Source organism: Aptenodytes patagonicus, chromosome 6 (assembly GCF_965638725.1).
Source record: "Aptenodytes patagonicus chromosome 6, bAptPat1.pri.cur, whole genome shotgun sequence".
Classification (NCBI taxonomy): Eukaryota; Metazoa; Chordata; class Aves; order Sphenisciformes; family Spheniscidae; genus Aptenodytes; species Aptenodytes patagonicus.
Window position 1 is genome coordinate 54,118,753 of NC_134954.1, and position 18,098 is coordinate 54,136,850.

Genomic DNA, 18,098 nt, shown 5'->3' on the forward strand with positions numbered 1-18,098 from the left:
TTTAATCTCATCTTGTATAATGGGAAGCAGTAGAGAAGTTTCATTACTATTCTTGATTATTTGCTTAAATCACTTGGTTCTGGTTATCCAAGGGGAACATTCCTCAACTGTGCACAGTCCTTGGTGGCATGAGCTGAGGCAGCGACCATACTGAGGTGATGTGGTACGACTCTGCTACCCTCCCTGGAAAGGGCCACTCATGTCAAGTGGCGATTTAACCGCTTTGCAAGACTGGAGCCCTTATCGCTGATGAAAACAAGTGTTTTTTTCACGTCCTCGAATTTAAATACAAGTGATCTTACAGCAGCAGTGCATTCAGCAGTAACACTTGTATGCTTTAGAGCTGTGCTCCAGGGATGCCTGTGTGCTTGTATTACCGGCCTAACAGGTGCTTTCCAGCATCCCCGCTGTGCGATGTGGCTTCCTTCAAGCCCTTCCCTGGCCCCCGTGCTCGGCCCTGGCGGGGTCCGGAGGGCCGCCCGGGGGTCTGCCGGCAAGGCCGCGGCCCGCACGCGTGCAGCCCACCGCTCTTCACAAGACCTCACAGTGCTTCCAGCCGCGGAAAGCTTCATAAGGAACCGCGGGATGAGTGGGGAAGGAAGATGGCTGGAGATGCAGCCAGCCGGCAGGCAGGTTACGAGGCGCTGGGGGAGGCGGCGAGCCCCCGGGATTAGCGGGGCCGCTCCCCCCGCCTCCCGCGGGGCGCCTCCGCCGGAGAACCCGCGCTTCTCCCTCAGGTAGAGGCGCGTGAGGGGGTCGACCACCGCGCTCTGATGGCGCCGCGCACTGCCACCGGCCGGGGGCCGCTGGGCTCAACAGCCGCTCTTCCCTCAGCGTCGCGGAGCGAGCGGCCGGGGCCTTTGGCGGCGCCCGCCTCTGCCTCCTCCCCCTCGGTGCCCTGCCTCCTCCCTCCGCCGGGCGGCCGGCTGCGCGGTGAGGGAGGGAGGGAGAGAGAGAGAAAGAGAGTGCGCGGCCGAAAGGTGTTGCTGGAAGGGAAGTTTGAAGAAGGTCGTCGGGTGCCTGGGCGCTCCGGCAGCATCATGGCGGAGCAGGGCGAGTCGCCGGTCCACGTCCAGCAGCCCCAGCCCGCGCCCGCCGCCCCGGCCGTCGGCTGGCCTATCTGCAGGGACGCCTACGAGCTGCAGGAGGTTATCGGTCAGTGGAGCGGGAGAGCGGGGAGGGCGGCGGAGGGTGCCGCGGGGCGGAGGCAGAGGATGCCGCGGCGGCCAGCCGGCCGCGGGCCTACCGGCGTTCATTCTCCCGCAGGCTGGGGCTCGCTCACTGCGGCGGATGCGCCTGGCACTGCAGTGGCGCCGCCGCCGGCTGCTGCAAACTTTATCCGCTCGGCAGCGGGCGGGCGGCGCGGCCCCGGGGGGCGGCGGCTCCTTCTAGAACCCGCCGTGCCCCGCCCGGTGCGGCCCGGCGGAGGGTGCCCGTGCCCGTGCTCCGCGGTGCATCGTCAGCCGCTGCACCGGCGGCAGCGGCAAAGGCTGAGGCGGCTGCTGCTGCTGCTGCTGCTGCCGCCGCCGCCGCCAGAGCCCTGACCTGCTGGTTTGCACTGGGACCCCGGCAACTCTGCAAATGCACTCTCTGTGCTCTGTGTGTGTGTCTACGCGTATGTGTCTGTCTGTATGTGTCTCTGGATGCACACATGTGCATGCATCCGCTTAGATTACTCTGCATTTTTCCGGTGGCTTCAAGGGGGAGGTAAATCTCACCCCTAGATCTGCTACTATCGTGGTGACTTCCTTTTAATTTTTTTTTAATATATATTTTTAAACCCTTTCTTCTTCTGCCTCGCTGTTTAATCTTGCTCCTGTCTTCTTGTGCCCCTCGGCCCAGCTCCCCGCGCCCGTCGGTGGCACATAAGGCCAGCGGGGGATTACAGCTTCGTTTCACTCCAGCCAGCCTGCTTTTCTCCCGGTTTGCCGTGTGAGGTTTAACCTGTCCGCCGCCCCCCTCCCCATGTCCCTGTAGGTAGGGAGCTTTCTGGTAGTGTGCTTCAGCACTTTGTTCACGTGTCCAGCTAATGTAGATCAGATGCGTTCAGTCTTCATCCCCTATATTTGGATTGGATTATTTTGAATTTTACTGTGTGAAAAGGTGACTGTTGTTAACAGTACATGTGATGGAAAGTTTTTTGTCTCCTGACCTAGATGTTGCTTGTTGCTAATGAACTACTTTGGGAAGACTTGCTTTTATTTGTATGTAACATTTTAAACCTCCAGCAAATACTGCAGATGGCAAAGGCCAGCTCTAAGACTGTGATTGCTATTCCTTATGAATGAGACCACTTAAATGAAAAAAATCCAGGGGTCTTGCCTGCTGATGCTGTTGGTTATCTTAAGTATTACATACCAATTGCTAATTGTCAGGCTGATGACAACCAGAACTACATGTTATTGATCTGGATTGCAAGCTGTGTGTACTCAGCTTTGTCATTAAGCTTTTTATTTTCCACGGGCAGAAACAAAATAGTTCAGAAAAGTACTTCTTCCTTAAAATGGGATGGCTTTCTGTTGACCCAGGTGGTGCCTTTGTGTTTCTGTTTGCACTTCCGAAGCTGTGAAAAGGGACTAAGGAGGGATGAGGGTTCAGGTGTTCAGGTCCCTGGAGGTGGCTGGCCTGGACCAGACTGGTGCTCAGCGTCAAGCAAGTGGAGGCCCCCCCATGGGTATGGGTTTACTGGCCAGAGGACTTTGTTTTAACTCGGTCTGGGGAATGGATCTAAATTAGTCAAGTGGAAGTGATTCTGCTAGCACAAGCTGTATCTTTGCTGAGGAGTGAATCCCTCTTCTAAGGTAAAAAAGGCCTCGAAGGTGTTGGATTAATCCTTGTCTAGGGTTTGACGTAAGTCATGTGAGTTATTTAAATAGTAGTTATTTTCTGTTGTAGTACCTGTAGAATGCCTGGGTGAGAGTCTCATTTAGAAACTCCTTTTTACTTTCTCCTTTCCACTTAAAAGCTTCTATCTTTTGATATGTAAAATGTATTTCTAAATATTTATATATAAGCATACATCCATTGTACAGGTGGATGCTAAGTCAGAGTAGCAAATACCTATCTGTAGAGAAACTTTATTGCTTGTTACCTACTGGTGCTATTAAATGTTGATGTTATTTCTTTAACGAAAGTGAATGCCTAGTGAGGAAATTGAGGTCAGGTTATATTGAATCAGATTCTTGGACACAGTGAACTTGTCTGATTTCAGTTGAACTTTCACTAAGCTTAGGTTGCTTACATGACTTTCTCAAACCACTTGACTTAAAAATCTTGTGCTTAGTCAAATATATCTTTTTTCATTAACACCTTGTATTTGTTGTCTTAACTTACAGGAGACCCACTATGAAATTAAATTTAGTCTCAATACTATTAAAAATATTTAAAAAATAGACAAACACACCCCACCCCGCTTCCTCCAAAAAAACCCGCTTATAAATTCTATGCATTTGACCAAATGTGGACTTAGTTTTGGAGATGTTGGATGAATGTTGTTGCTTTTAATGAACCTAGTGAAGTACTCTTAAAGCATCTTTTTTTATACCTGAGGGAGGGGAGAATGATACAGTCTGAACTTGGTTCAGCAGCAGTTTATATCCCTTTGCATCGGCCATGCCAGGGTTAATTGCGTTGTGAATGTGAGTAGTTACCACTTGCTGAAACAGAGCCCTTCACCTCTGGAAAGCACTACATACCTCTCCCTGAGGAGCTGGGTAGCGTCTTCAGGGATGGGTTCAGTTACAACAGCCCTTTGCCAGTTAAATGAGAAAAATAACAACATATTGAAGCATCTTTGTGGGCTTTGCAGGAGGAAAGGTACACAGGGTGAGGTACACCAAGATGGTTTATCACAACACTTCCCAACAGAATAGGCTTTATATCGTATGGTAACTAAAACACAGATGCAGAATGACTTCAATGGCCTGTTTTAGGGGGCATTTAAAAGTTTTGGTGGTGATCATTTAGTCATGTGGGCTGTCGTCATCCTGTGGATTTAGCAGGTTGGAGAAGTTCTGCTCTTCTTTTGTGTGAGAACGTGAACTTTTCTTATTGCTCGTCTGTATCTAGCCAAATGCTGTTTTGAAAACCAAGACCATATGATACGGATTTCAAATGATACAGCTTTTTTTCCTTCTCTGTCTGTTGCTTCCTTTGTGATGGTTGGGAGGTTCAAGTGCCTGTTAAAGAGAAAATGCTGGCTTTGAGGAGTGCTTCTTATGAGGTGTTATTCCATGTTTGCTTTATTTTTAAGGTGGCTAGCCAGTTCTTTGTAAACTCTTGGTGTACGTGATACATTTAATCTGCTGTAACAGGCAGCTGTTGAAAGGATTGCATTGATCTGACAGAGAACTAGTTCTTCTGCTGGGTTAGTTTTCTGTTGGATCAGGTTCCCTGTTGACTTGCTGCATGGCTGCGTGATTGATAGATCTGATGCAAGGAAGAGGCTCTTCCTATTAATGCCTATATACAAATCTTTTCTGGAGTAGGAAGAAACTGTTCTGATTGCTCTCTGTAAATGTGCAGGTTAGAGAGTTAAGAGAAGAGGAAATTCTTACATTAATGCAGATTGATACAGGCTGTCCATACACGTACCCATTTGGAAGTTAGAAGGGGATTCCTGACTTAGGACAGGAGGATCCACAGCAACCTTCCTGTAGGAGTTACAGAGATAAGAACTGTAATTGCTATTAAGGGAGAGCCAGATTTGATTTAGTGAAGACCTGGGAGATCGCTTTCTATGACTTTAATGCATTAAGTTAAAATGTGTAGCAGATTTTAATGTATGTGCTGGGGTTTTTTGTAAGCTGCATATGATTTAGATTAATTAAAAAAAACTAATAAAAGCAATATTGTGAGAGATGTTCTTATTCAGTTTGGGTTTATAACCAAGTATTCTGAATAAAATAACAAAAACAGATTTCTCTGAATTTGTCACATATATGCAAGGTTTTTTCCTCCTCAGAAGCAATAGAAATCTTCACAGAACAAACGTTTAAATGGTAATCACTGTAAAAACCTGAAAACTGAATAGTGTTAAAATTGTATTTGTACCTTTCAAATTGTAATGAGCCCTATATCACATGGATGAGACAAAACAGCATTAAATCTAGGGGGTTTTTTGTTCTTTTTTTGTGTGTTTGGGTTTGGGGTTTTTGGGGTTGTTTTTGTTTTGTTTTTAAAAAGGTTTCTTAAATTGATATGAAAAAGTGGCTTTGCCTTGTTTTCGGAAAACTATATTGGAGTTGATGCTCTAATAGCCTGCGTTGGTAATTGTGGAAGGAAGATTCCATTACGGAGAAGCAGTGGATTATCTCGTGATTAGGCTGGGTGCTAGCTTTCATTATAAAATTTTATTTTCATCTCTCCTGCATATCTCCTGCTGCAACTGACTTGCAAAATTAATTTGGCTAGAAAGTTAATTAGCCAGAATTAATTGGAAAATAAAGGGTTACTGCTATGTGATGGATTATCTATATTGACTGCAACTCATTAAAAAAGTTACCTTAGTTGAACTGAGGCTTTCATCTAGTTTTGCCTTTCCAACTTTGAGCTCAAAAATATCTTGTGGTTTGTTGCCTCATAAGGCACGGTGTTGCTAAGTCAAATGTGTTGGGATTTGGAGTAGAACAGGTTACCATTCGAGACTCTTCTGCTGATTTTATAGTTCTTATTGTAAACAGCCTGTGAGCCACTCTCGCATTAATGGCTCTGGTGTCTTTGTTGGTGTTTCTATGGAATGTTATTTACCGCCTCCCCCCCCCCCCCCCGCATGTGTATTGCTAATGGCTCTTTGTCTGACACAGAATAGACTCTCCTATATTTGTTGTTATTGGAGATCTTTGACTCTGTAGAGAGGTCTCTGATTATGATGCTCAGGAACTGATGTTCAAGTCTGTAAGCATGGTGTATGCTGTTTTGAAAAGCCTCTCTATATTTAGAGGTAAAATTACAGTTCTGTGTTGTTCTGTTAATCAGACGCTTGTGTCTCATTCACACTTTCCAAAATTTCTTACCCCTGTGCTTAATCAGGATTTTTTTTTTTTTTTAAAGTGGAAAAAAAACAGTTGAAGGGCTTTCTTTTGCAGTAGTTTTTATGTATATGCTGTAAATTAGATTGGACTGTGCTCAGTGAAATACCACACCGTAGCAACTAAAGCTATGGTAAACTTTGATATTTGCTCTTGCAGAGATTTATTTCCAAACCCCCTGTAATTCTTGCATAAGAAGCTGCATAATTTGATAAGTAATACTTAACACTACCTAAGATCTTTATACTAAAACTTTGTGTAAAAAGAAAGATGTGCCTGCCTTAATTCTGCTCAAAAGCAAACTCTATTCCTTACCAATCTTAAATGTTACCACAGCAGCCTAAGCACATGCACATATTAAATATAGCCTTCATAACATTAATCATAACTTAATACATCTGTAGCTTGACAGGAAGAGTTTATTATCTTGTAAATTAAAATTTTATGTTTTGGGAAATAATAGTTCAAGATTTTCTGTCAGCTAATAACCATTTGAAGAAACTGTAGAAATGTTAAATCCCGATTTAGTATTTTTATAACGAGTGGCTTTTAATTCAGTTGTCAGAGTAAAGATGGTCATGGTGCAATTTAAAAATACCTTGTAGAACACTCACAGTGCTGTGCTGCTAATGAGGCTGTGCAGAGCTCATTGTTGTTAATTATTTGCCTTGTCTCCACATGATAGTGTTGGGGAAGGGAGTTCTGTCTTGGCTTTTTTGAATGAAAATGAACTTTCTGCATTAGAAATACCCAGGTTGGAGACAAGGCTGTAGTTTTCATTGCTTGAAAGAGGTTAGGCTTTGTAAGTGATTCAATGATCAAACTTTATTATATAATTTAGTGACTTTTTAAAAAATTTTAATTCATGCAATTGGAATTCAGACTTGTCAGGAAGAAGATTAATTATATTTTAGAAGAACCTGAATGGTGTGAAGATAAAGAAAATTATGTGTAAGTTGCTTTGGGTTTGTCGTGATTGCAAATAACCAGCAAATAAAGCTTGTTTTAAAGTTAATTTGTTAACTGGAAGGGTAAAGGAGCACGTGATCAACACATCAGGCAGTTGGCTGGTGCTATGTAATGATAATTTACAGAAGGTATGCTATGCTTTTCTGCTCTTGGAATCTGCCTACCTCCTTTATGCTTAGCCCTCCTGTCCCTATGCTTTCTCTCTCCCCCCATTTCAAGTTCTTCCTATGGATAAGGTCCAAAACCTCTGAGACCTGGAAAGTCCTGGCTCCACAGGAGCTGCTTGAGTGCTAGAAGAGGAGCAGTTCTGCTGGTGACCTTGTGGAAATTTGCATGATTTTGATTCTCACTAAGCCTTACAACAGCAAGGCTTTGCATCTTCAAAGTGGGTCCACTGCTTGTGACCAGCATTGCAAGGGTACTTTGATAGCAGGGGCCAAGTTCAGACCTGGGAGAGCAGTTTTAGGTTGGGTCATGTGTTGCTCTGAAAGAACATTAGAACTATTTTACTTTTTTTTTTTTTTCTTTCAGTGAAGAATCACTTTCCCTTAGGTCAGAGACCAGTTGTTTTTTTCCAGAATCGGCTTGTCAAATGGAGCTTCTCTTTGTTAAATGGAAACAAAACCACATCTGTTCTGACTGGCTTGAGGGCCAAAACCAGCGAGCTCTCCATGCAAAGGAGATGTGGGTGGCTGATATAGTGGCTACATGTGTAGGCCATATTTCATTTCTGTGTGACCCTTTTGGTTCTCTCTTTTCCCCCCTCCCGCCTTCCAAAATAATTCAGAACTATAAGGCAGCAGTAGATAAAAGCTGGTTTTATTTCCAGTAGTAATAGCAATTCTTGGCATTTAAAGAATGGACCTTAAAAATCAAGTTAAGTTAGTTACTCTCGTTAACTTCTTGGGTTTGCTGAAGTCACTGGGATACTGCTGAGCAGCAGCAGCAGAGGAGCAATCTGCTTGCAGAACTTGGAAGATAAATATGTCACTAGGAAATTTACTGGTGCCCAAAATTAAAAGCAAAAATTTTTTTTTTAACCCCCCCCCCCCCCCCCAAGGAAATCACACTTGACAGAAGTTGATACTGCTTACCCTGTGTAAATAAATAATTAGTTTTTTTGAATGAGTGGATTTTTACTTATTTCTGCTTTTTGCAGCACAGCCTTGCTGGTAGGATGAAATCCTGACAGCTCTGCTAGATTTCACTGTTTCTTGCGAAGTTTGAAGGTCTCTGGGTGTGCATAAGGGTCGCACAGTTGAAGCTTGTGGGTGTAAGAACGTTATCATCCAGCAGTGGCAGAATGAAGCAATGCTGGTATGAAATCCTTGAGAGAAGAATTTGCTTTAAAACTTTCCTTTTTCCTTCTTCTATCAGTCTCTATATGCACTGTACTAGGTTCTGTGTGGTTGTGCAGTCAACTCCGTAACTGAAGCAACCAGTACATGTGGAATGCTTGTCTCTTGCCTGCTTTCGTGGGGTTTGGCTGCTGTCCTCCTCCCTTGCCTACCTTAGAGTTGTGGGGTGGCGATGCAGCTCTTCCTTCTCTCTACCACCTGCTTCCTCCTGCACAGTGCTTCTGGCTGGAGACCATGCTGTGGTATTTAACATGTGCCTAGGGGACTAGGAGCACTAGACTAAAAAGATGTGAACCCACCCCCCCTGCCCTGGGGCAGAAAACATAGTAATGAGAAAAACCAGGGAGCGTATACAGGGAGAAACAAGCAATCACGTGGTACCTGACAGTGCAGGAGGGAACCTAATTTTCCCTGAAACTGCTGTCAAGTCAGTTACTTTATAAGAGTTGGTTGCCTTTCAGAAGAGAATAGATAGTTGGGGGGTGGCAGTAAAGGGCAAGAAGCTTAACCTTCATGGAGAAGTGTGCATGCTTCCTGGCATTTAGGTAGACTTCAGTTGACTGGTGACTGTTCTGTAGAAAGCTTCCATGACAGTGGTGAGATGCTGACAATGCTGATGAAGGTGGTGGGTTTTTAGAGTCCCTCTGAACAATTCTCGGGTGCGATTTTCCAGGGTTGCTGTTTGTGACAGTCCTGCAGCTTGCTTCTGAGAGAAGCTCAGTGAAAAGTTTGAACAGTGTCATTCGTTTGTTAGCTGAAGTATTACGTTTGTGGTATTGGTGGAGTTAATATTTCCAGTCCTTTGCCTCTAGGTATTTGACTAGGTATGTGACTTTACTCAACAGTTTGGTGAAACCCCAGTATGATAAATTAGCTGTCTCCATTAATCCTTTGCTTTTACGATTAACAATTTTTGAATAATTTTATTAGCATAATTATTCCTGTGGATGTCTAACTGCCTCTGAGATACTCTGATCAGAAGTAAAATGCAGGTGAAACTTGAGGATGTCCTATAAGGCTGATGTAACAATTACGTTAATAGCTTTTAAGCTGAGCTATGCTAACACACTTAAAGAGAAATGAGGACTAGAAGCAGACTAAAAATTGAAAGGTTTTCTGTGTTCCTAGTCATGCTTTCAGAAGTAGTGTGAACTTAAAACATCTGATCTCAAAGGTCAAAATCAATGTTGAATGTCTGAAGGTTTTCTTAATAGGAACAAATTATTTTTATAGCTGTAAGCAAACTATGTGTATAAGTATACCTGCTTCAGGGTAATGGTACAAAAATAGTTAATTTAACAGACCAGAAAAATGTTGTGTATTTACTTGTTGATCATGGTTTCTGTCCTGTAGGAGTAATACGAACGAGATCATCATAAGCTTGAGCTATTGCTTTAGACTTCTGAGAAGAAACATATTCAAATTCAGAAGGATCACAATTCAGTTACACATTTGCTTTTCCCTTCTCACTTCTTTGGTTTGAAGATGTTTTATTACAGGGACTGAATTTAAACTTATAATTTATTCCTGTTAGTGTCTTGTGCTTCCAGCCTCTGAGCCACTTCAGACTAGTAATAGGAACTTCATTAGAATTAGATTAGAATCACCTGATGAAAATTTAATGATATGATAGCATTTATATGGCTCCAGCTCTTCTATTGTTTCATGAGAAGCAGGATGAGAAATAGGTAAGTTTTTTGCTTGTAGTGTGTGGCCACGATGGACTCAAATTCTAGCAGGCACGTTCTGTTGGGGTGAACTAGCAGAAGATGCTTTGTAGCTCAACATTGCAGTATTAATTAGAGATCTTCATGACAGTGCAGTAGCAATACTGCCTTTGTTTTGGTAGACTGCTGTTCTTCATTCTCGGAAGAGAATGATGCACTATGTGGTGACGTCCGGAAGACTTGGAAAATATTGCATTCATGGTATTAGAATTGTTCCAAGTGTTTACTTTCAAACTAAATGAGAAACAATAAAATATGTCAACTAAATCAACACCACCATTTGTTTATAGTGCTACTTCAGAAATGAACAGTAATTCTCTTTTAACAGCTTTTTTCCTAGGCAGGAAATCTGGTTCAGCATAGCAAATCTTCACTTCATCTTATACAAGCAGGATAAATTGGAGTTAAGCAGAGTTCTGTAGAGTTCAGGTGATACCCTGGTAAGGTAACTTTTGGTCCCACAGTGAATACCAGATATCAAGTTCTCACAGAGTTAAGTGGAGCCATTTCCAGTGTGAGTTTTACCTTCCAGATGTCAGGATTTGTATGCATATTGAATAATCATTTCTGTATTGATGATGAAACAACAGGGAGAATGAAATGGTCACAATCCATATTTCCTTTCTGAAAATATTTTAACTAATAATTTGATCTTGCATTTTATCTTCGGGGGAAAAATATCTGGCCATGTAACATAATAGAGTATTTAAAGATTGTAGTAGAATGTATGATAGGAAAGGTGTTTTGTTTTTATTTTGTATTTTATTAGGAAGAACTGATTCTGTATTAGGAGAGTGCTGGAGAAACAAAAAGCTTCCTTACATCTGTGAACTTTGAAGGAAAAGCTTTATTTCTGAGGCACTGTCATGCACCTATATTTGGTATGATAAGATGCCATTGTTGTTGTAGAGTATGATTCAAATTAACTGCTAGGTTAACTTTTTCTTCCTTAATACAAAAAGGTAATTTATTTTGAATTTTTTTTCCTTATAGATCTTTGCTGTGTAGACAGCTGTAGCTCAAAATAGCTGTTTCTTCCAGATATGTTATTCAGAGTGTGTTACTCTAGGGCTTTTCTTTGTGGTATTCTCACAGCTGAATGAGGTTTGGACAGGCAGGTAAGAAGGAGATGGGAAACAGTAGAAACCTTGGCCCTGATGGTCTTGTCTCAGCTTGGACAAACTAAACCTGCTCAGGGAGTCTCTCTTAACAGAGATTTTCCTCAGCTTTGTACTTCAGGTGTGAGCCTGCAAAACTTCAGCATGTCCCTGGCCACAGAGATGATTAAGGGACTGGAGCATCTTTCATTTGAGGCTGATAGCTGGGACTATGCAGTCTGGAGAAAAGAAGGCTCAGGGGGACCTTATCAATACGTATAAATACGTGATGGGAGGGAATGACGAAGAGGGAGCCAGACTCTTCTCAGTAGTGCCCACTGACAGGACAAGAGGCAATGGACACAAATTAAAAATGATGAATCTCAATCTTAACACAAGAAAAATTTTACTGTGAGGGTGATCAAACACTACAACAGGTTGTCTGGAGAGGTGGTGGAGTCACCATCTGTGGAGATACTCAAAACCTGGTTGGGCAACCTGCTTTAGCTGACCCTGTTGGAGCAGGGGGATTGGACCAGATGATCTCTAGATCAACCTAAATGATTCTATGATTCCATGGTTTGAAACAATTTTTGGCAGTATCTTTGTGTGAAACAGCAGAAAAATAGTTGGTTGGGGCTTTGTTCTTTCAAAGAACATCTTAAATTTAGGAAGCAACTCTAACAAAAGTGTTCCTGCTAACAGAAAGGCAGATTTGGAGAATATTTGTGGATTACGAATTGGTTCCACATTGGAATTTCATTAGTATCTTAGTTGTGTCTATGTTTATAAGTTTCTGGTGAAATGGGAACAGATAAGGGGAGTGAATCAGTTAACGTTGAGGCCTCTACTATGTATTTGGGTTTGGAGTTTTACTTCAAACAAGATACACACTAGTTCCGTGGACCAAACATCCTAGCTGTCCTTGTTTTTTGAAAACATCCGAAGACCGGTCTGAACCGCCTTTCAGGGGTTAGAGCATGTTTCTGCTGGAGCAGAACTTCCAGTTCAGGTTCCTCCAAAAGGAGTTTATTTTGCACACACAAGTATGTTTCTGCTGGAGCAGAACTTCCAGTTCAGGTTCCTCCAAAAGGAGTTTATTTTGCACACACAAGTATGTTTCTGCTGGAGCAGAACTTCCAGTTCAGGTTCCTCCAAAAGGAGTTTATTTTGCACACACAAGAGCTGCTCTGCAAAGCAAACTAAAGCTCTGCGAGGGAGATCAAGGAGAGGGTATTAATTTCAAAACCACCCTGTTTGCTCTAAACCAAAATGCAAATGTACAGGCAACCAAATAGTACTAAGTGTAGGTTGGTCCTCTTTTTTGAATTTCCCTCTAACTTCAATTACTTTATCCTCTGTTGGTTATTTCCCTGTTTTTTCTACTCTCTTGAAATTTTTAATTTCTCTTGTGTCTGATGGGAGGCTTTGCCCTTGAGCAAGAGCTGCATCCTGATACAGGTATTTCTAAATTGCATTGTTGGTCTTTTTAATACTTGAAGTATTACTGTTAAGATTTTCCTGTGAAACTCTTGTGTTGACTGTTCACTCTAGGATAAAACTCTAGGCCTTTGAAACAACAAATTTGGATACAAAATTTCTAAGGGAAGAATGATGTCAGCTTTCCCCTTCTCTTCTAGATAAGCTTCCTTGGTTTAAAATGAGATTTATTACCCGATGTTCTTTTGTTGTGCAGCTGACTGAATGATAAGGAAGTTTATTTTAGCAGCTTTTCAAATGAATGTAGAAAAAAAAGCTACTTTTTGTGGTGCATGTGTCTGAGTGAAGTGTTTATGCTTCTTCAGATCAATGAAGGAAAAATGAAATGCCTCTGTTGGTATGCTTTCTGGAGGGCTAATTAGGTAGAGGAGGATCTCAGATTTCTTGCAGAAACCCCTTCTTCTACAGAAGCCCTGGAGATTTTGCTTTTTCTTTTTGATAACATATAGTTTGAAGTCCGTGATTTAAAAAAAAAAAAAGTGTTTAAAAAAGTATATTGTAAGCAATGATGTGAAAAATACACTTTTGGATTAATCTGGTAAGAACAAATTTATTATTCTCCCAAAATGTGAGCAAAACTCACCTAGTTTTATCAAACCCTGTGAAAACAGAAACTGTCAAGACCTCTTACACATACTTCAATTTTTTTTGTTGGTTTTTTTTTTCCTGTGTTGCACTGCATGAATGACGAGAAAAAGTGTAAATAAAAAAAAATTCTGCTCCAGCAGAAACATGCTCTAACCCCTGAAAGGGGGTTCAGACCGGTCTTCGGATGTTTTCAAAAAACAAGGACAGCTAGGATGTTTGGTCCACGGAACTAGTGTGTATCTTGTTTGAAGTAAAACTCCAAACCCAAATACATAGTAGAGGCCTCAACGTTAACTGATTCACTCCCCTTATCTGTTCCCATTTCACCAGAAACTTATAAACATAGACACAACTAAGATACTAATGAAATTCCAATGTGGAACCAATTAAAAAAAAAGTGAGACCTGTTAGGTCATTGATGTAATCTTTGACCTAACCACAGCATATTAAAACAGCAAGAAACTGTCTCTGTTTTACACAGCTGTTCTTTTGGCTTTTGGTTCTGTGAATTTGATTGCAAGTTTTTGGTACAACTGTAAGTAAGTATAAAAAAAAAAAAAAAATCCAAATAAAGAGGTTTACGTTATTACCTGAAAATCTGACCTACATTGTGAGGATGAATGGACAATAACAGAACAGACAAAATCCATTTTAGTGTTTGTAATAAATTCTTAAACCAAGTTGTGTCCTTCACTTCAACTCTTTTTCACGCCTTATGTTGGGAAAATGCAGAATGAATAGGGATTTGTTGGATTCATTCATGTCAAGTACAGTACATTCACATTTCTCCTTATCGCACGACAGCCCCAATGTGACTGTACAACAGGAGCTGACTCCTGCCTGCAGTGTGCCAGCTGGGTGGCTCTGCAGCACAGCTGTGCTGTTGATCATGCTGCAAGAGCAGCGGAAGCGTGGGTGAAAAAGTCTGCTGCAAGTTCTTTGGCTGCTACTTTTTCTGTTTCTTCTTCCCTAACAAATTTGCAATGTGAGTGAAGTTGGATTCTTTTGTGTTTTGCAGGAAGCCAGTGCAGATCTGATTACAAAACTAATGTTAACTGGAGAAGGGCTCGGGTGCTTCAGAGCTTTACTTCCTCCTCTTCTGTCTTGTGAGCTAGTTTAACAGATAATAATATGTCTTACATATGTGCCGTTTGTCTATTACCTGTGGTTCAGTTCTTTGTTTTGGTCTTCTCAAGGGTCCTTTCAGAGAACCTTTAAAGATGATCCACGTTCCTGCCAGCATATTCTTTTACATAATCTAACCTAATAACAACCTAACAGAGTAAATCTTCTCTTTTTTTCCCCTAGGTGCTGGGCTCCAACAGATTTATTTATTAATTATTTTTCATCATGTCCAAAGAAAAGTATTCCTTTAAATCTCTTTAAGTAACGGACTGTTATGTGTAATGGTACTCATTGTTCGATGGCACATGTATCTTCTAGACCATAAGCTTGGTGAATTCACAAGTTACCTTTATATACTTACATGAAAGTGGGAGGCATTTTAGGCATTCATTAGGTGAGTACAGCTAAGCAATCTCTTTGCTCTCTGACCTGATACATGCTATTTCTTGGTGGCATTGAATTCCCAATTCCTGTTCTGCAACTTTTGTAAATTAGAGTAAAATTAATATTAAAATGGAGTATAGTTTATTTTACGCATAACGCCTTGTTTCACTTTTTTCTTCTTAGCAATGGCAGCTCATATGGAAGGTAACGTGATTGAGAGGAGAGATTATTCCAGCTATAGAACTTGACTTTTCACTGCTAAGTTCAGTTTTATACTCTTCAGTTCATTAAGCTCTTAAAATGCAGTACTTTATATTACTTCATAATCATATCCTTGGAAAAATGATAGTGAAGGGATTTTAAGTGGACTGTGTATATGAAGTGATGATGAGATACCCCACGCAGACCTGAAAGCCATGAGACTTGTGAGGAAAACGTAAGTTCTGCAAACTGGAGCAGAGATACTTTTCTTTGCATTTCACATTTGATGCCCATTCAAATTGATATATCATAGGTTTTAAGTAGCATATTTTACGAGAGATTCAATGTGTTTTGGGGTCAGAACGGAATGTTTTTAGCTTGTTTACTTGTTTGTTCTAGGTTCAGCAGTATTTATTAAGTTGTCTCTGTGTGTTGGTTGTGTCCCCCCCGTCCCCTCCCCCCGTCCCCTCCCCCCTTCTTTTTTAGCACATGTGAGCAGGATAATTTTGCGGTGTGTGAGAAGTAAATTCTGCACCAGAGAATAACATCTATTTACTCCCAAGAACCTGTTAATCAAGCTTACCAGTTGTCACCTGACACTAAGGGGACAGGCAGGTTCTTTTAGGGATCCCTGGCAGAATGATGATGGCACTAAAACTTAGTTACAATTAAAGCTTTATTTTCTTAACAAGATATTATGACTAGTATAGCACAGAACTTATGATTAGAATGACACAGGATTTCGACAAGCAGAATCAGTATAGTACAATTTGTAAGTAGTGTAATACAGAATTTATAATATGACTTAACTTATTATTTCTAATCACCTGGACTCTCTGCAGATCAGGTCAAATCTTAGTACATGGTTTGCTGTATCAGTATAACAATCATAATCTAGACTCGACAATCATATAAAAGCATACGAGTCAGTCCTCAGAGGAAGCAGATCACAGTGGAGGCATCCCTGGCCACCGGGGGCTCACTGTCCAGCAGCAGTTCTGGTCCAAGTTCCCCAGTTAGGACTTCTAACTGCTTGATTTTGTGGACAGTGCTCTGTGTGCTGTTACGCTTCCCTGTTCTGTGATGGGGTCATCACCACCACCGGGTTGGCTTGGGTGCCTGGAACCTTCAAGGCCGGTAAGGAAGGGAGTAATCGACCTGGTGCCCAGGAATCTTGAGGCTGGTAGGGAGGGGAAGAAGAAATCTGTTTGGTTTGTCTACTTGGTTCACAGGACCTTCAGGGCCTGATAATGAGGGGAAAGGGAATGAATATGTGACCTGCTCAGTCACAGAGAAGGGCTGCTTGCCTTATAAAATGGTGTTAATTATACTAGCCACATTACCAGGGGTCAGGAGCAGGGGGTACTGGTCACACCAGTCTACTCCTGACACCTCGACAAGGCAAATTCCAGTTCTGATGACTGCAAACTCTGAAATAGGGGGGGTGATGGATTTTTTTTTTATATACACTTTTTTCACTTATAAATAATGCTTCTTATGAAGATACTTGAGATGTGGAGCAGAGCAAAAAGAATTTCATCTTGGGTAATGTTTATAATATGGGGTTTGCCTAGACAGTCTAATTTGGGTTGCTATAGTTCCCTTTCAGCTTCTTTATTTAGATAACTCATCCATTTTAAATGACAAGTCAGGGAGAAGATAACACCTGCTGAAAGTGGAATGCTTTTGTTTAGGTTTTCCTTACCTGTTGTGGTGCTGATGTTTCCTTGGTGTGGATTGCCAATGAATGGGAAGATGCTCTCATATCAGATCTGGAAATGTACCAGACTCCCTGTGAACTCCACAACTAGCATGTAAGAGGACTCAAGGCCATGGAGTACTTAGTTAAAAGATAATTTTGGTGATGACACACACAGATGGGCATTAAACTGCCTGGATGTTTGGCATCACTCCACTTTCCTTTGCAACACATCTACACCTTTCTTTCAGTGTCAAGTACCACGTGTGTTTGGAGTATGTGCAGCTTCCTATTCAAAGACAGGCAAAAGGAGAAGCATTGTGGTTACTGTCTGTTTCTGATGCACTTCTAAAAGTTGATCCTCAACTTCGTTAGCACCTTATCTTACCCAAAAGACTTGAATTCCTTTGTAGGTACCTTCTTAAAACAGAGCAGGAATGTGGTTTTGTTGTGTGCCTTATCTTATTTTTGTGATTGGTAGGGCTAAAAGTTTTCCAGTGTTGAAATGCAGGGCTGTCAGGTAGGTTGCTGATCATGTCTCCTGCTATGTTGTTGTCACTTTGAACACTAATCATGATAGCATGGGATAAAACCATGTTCTGCACTAAATATAGTATATTGGATTGGAAAACTGTTAAGGGAGCTGTGATGCTCACTGTCTTACTACTGTAGCTTCAAAGGCAAGGCTGTGTGCAGTATGTGACATGACTGTATGGGATAACAGGATGTATTTTTCTAGTAGTGAGGCATGGCTTTATTTCTACCCAGCTTCAACAGAACATGTGATCTTGATCCACCTATATGTTAATTGTTTCTCCCATGTGCTTAACAAACACAACGGCTGTATTTTTAGTGGTCATTTATTTTACTCGTTTCAATAGAGTTGCACTAAATAAAGCCTCTCTGACAAAGAAAGAAAGGAAAAAAAAAAAAAAGACTCTCTCAGGCTGGGGTTTAACATCAGAACTTCTTGTTGGTCTCTGTTGGGAGAGCCAGGATGGAAACAGAGTGAGGGGGCAGTCGTGAGGTAGAAGAAGGTCATGGGCATAGTCTCTGTTTTCTTTCCTCCCTTTCCAAACTGTGTGCTTATTGCCAAGTTTACTTGAATGCCCCAGACATAGTTAATAGTCATCCTTGGACTTTCCAATCTGATCTTAGTGTGTTGATGGTATTGTACCAAGCTGACGAGTGCTGAGCTCTGTATGGCCCTAGGCAGAAGTCTTGTTACCAATAAAGTGTCTGAAAGCAAAAAGCCATTGCTTAGGCTGATACTTTATTTCAAAGCTGAATACAGTCACTATTAAATAAACTTATGTTTAATCTAAATATATCTGGTCTCACTTTCTAGCCACAGATTTCTTAATGCCTTTGTCAGTCAGAGTAGAGCTCTCAAGATTCTTTTAACCATGGCTGGTGGTGAT

General features: G+C 41.6%; 1 protein-coding gene across 1 annotated transcript in view; it reads left to right on the plus strand.

Annotated features, from left to right (window-relative positions):
- Positions 1-943: 943 nt before the first annotated feature.
- STK39 (serine/threonine kinase 39) overlaps positions 944-18,098 on the plus strand; it is a 111,999-nt gene continuing 94,844 nt past the window's right edge. Inside the window, exon 1 of the mRNA XM_076342687.1 lies at positions 944-1,155. Coding sequence (XP_076198802.1) covers positions 1,041-1,155 — 115 coding nt within the window. The 5' untranslated portion in view covers positions 944-1,040. The remainder of the gene's footprint in view (positions 1,156-18,098) is intronic.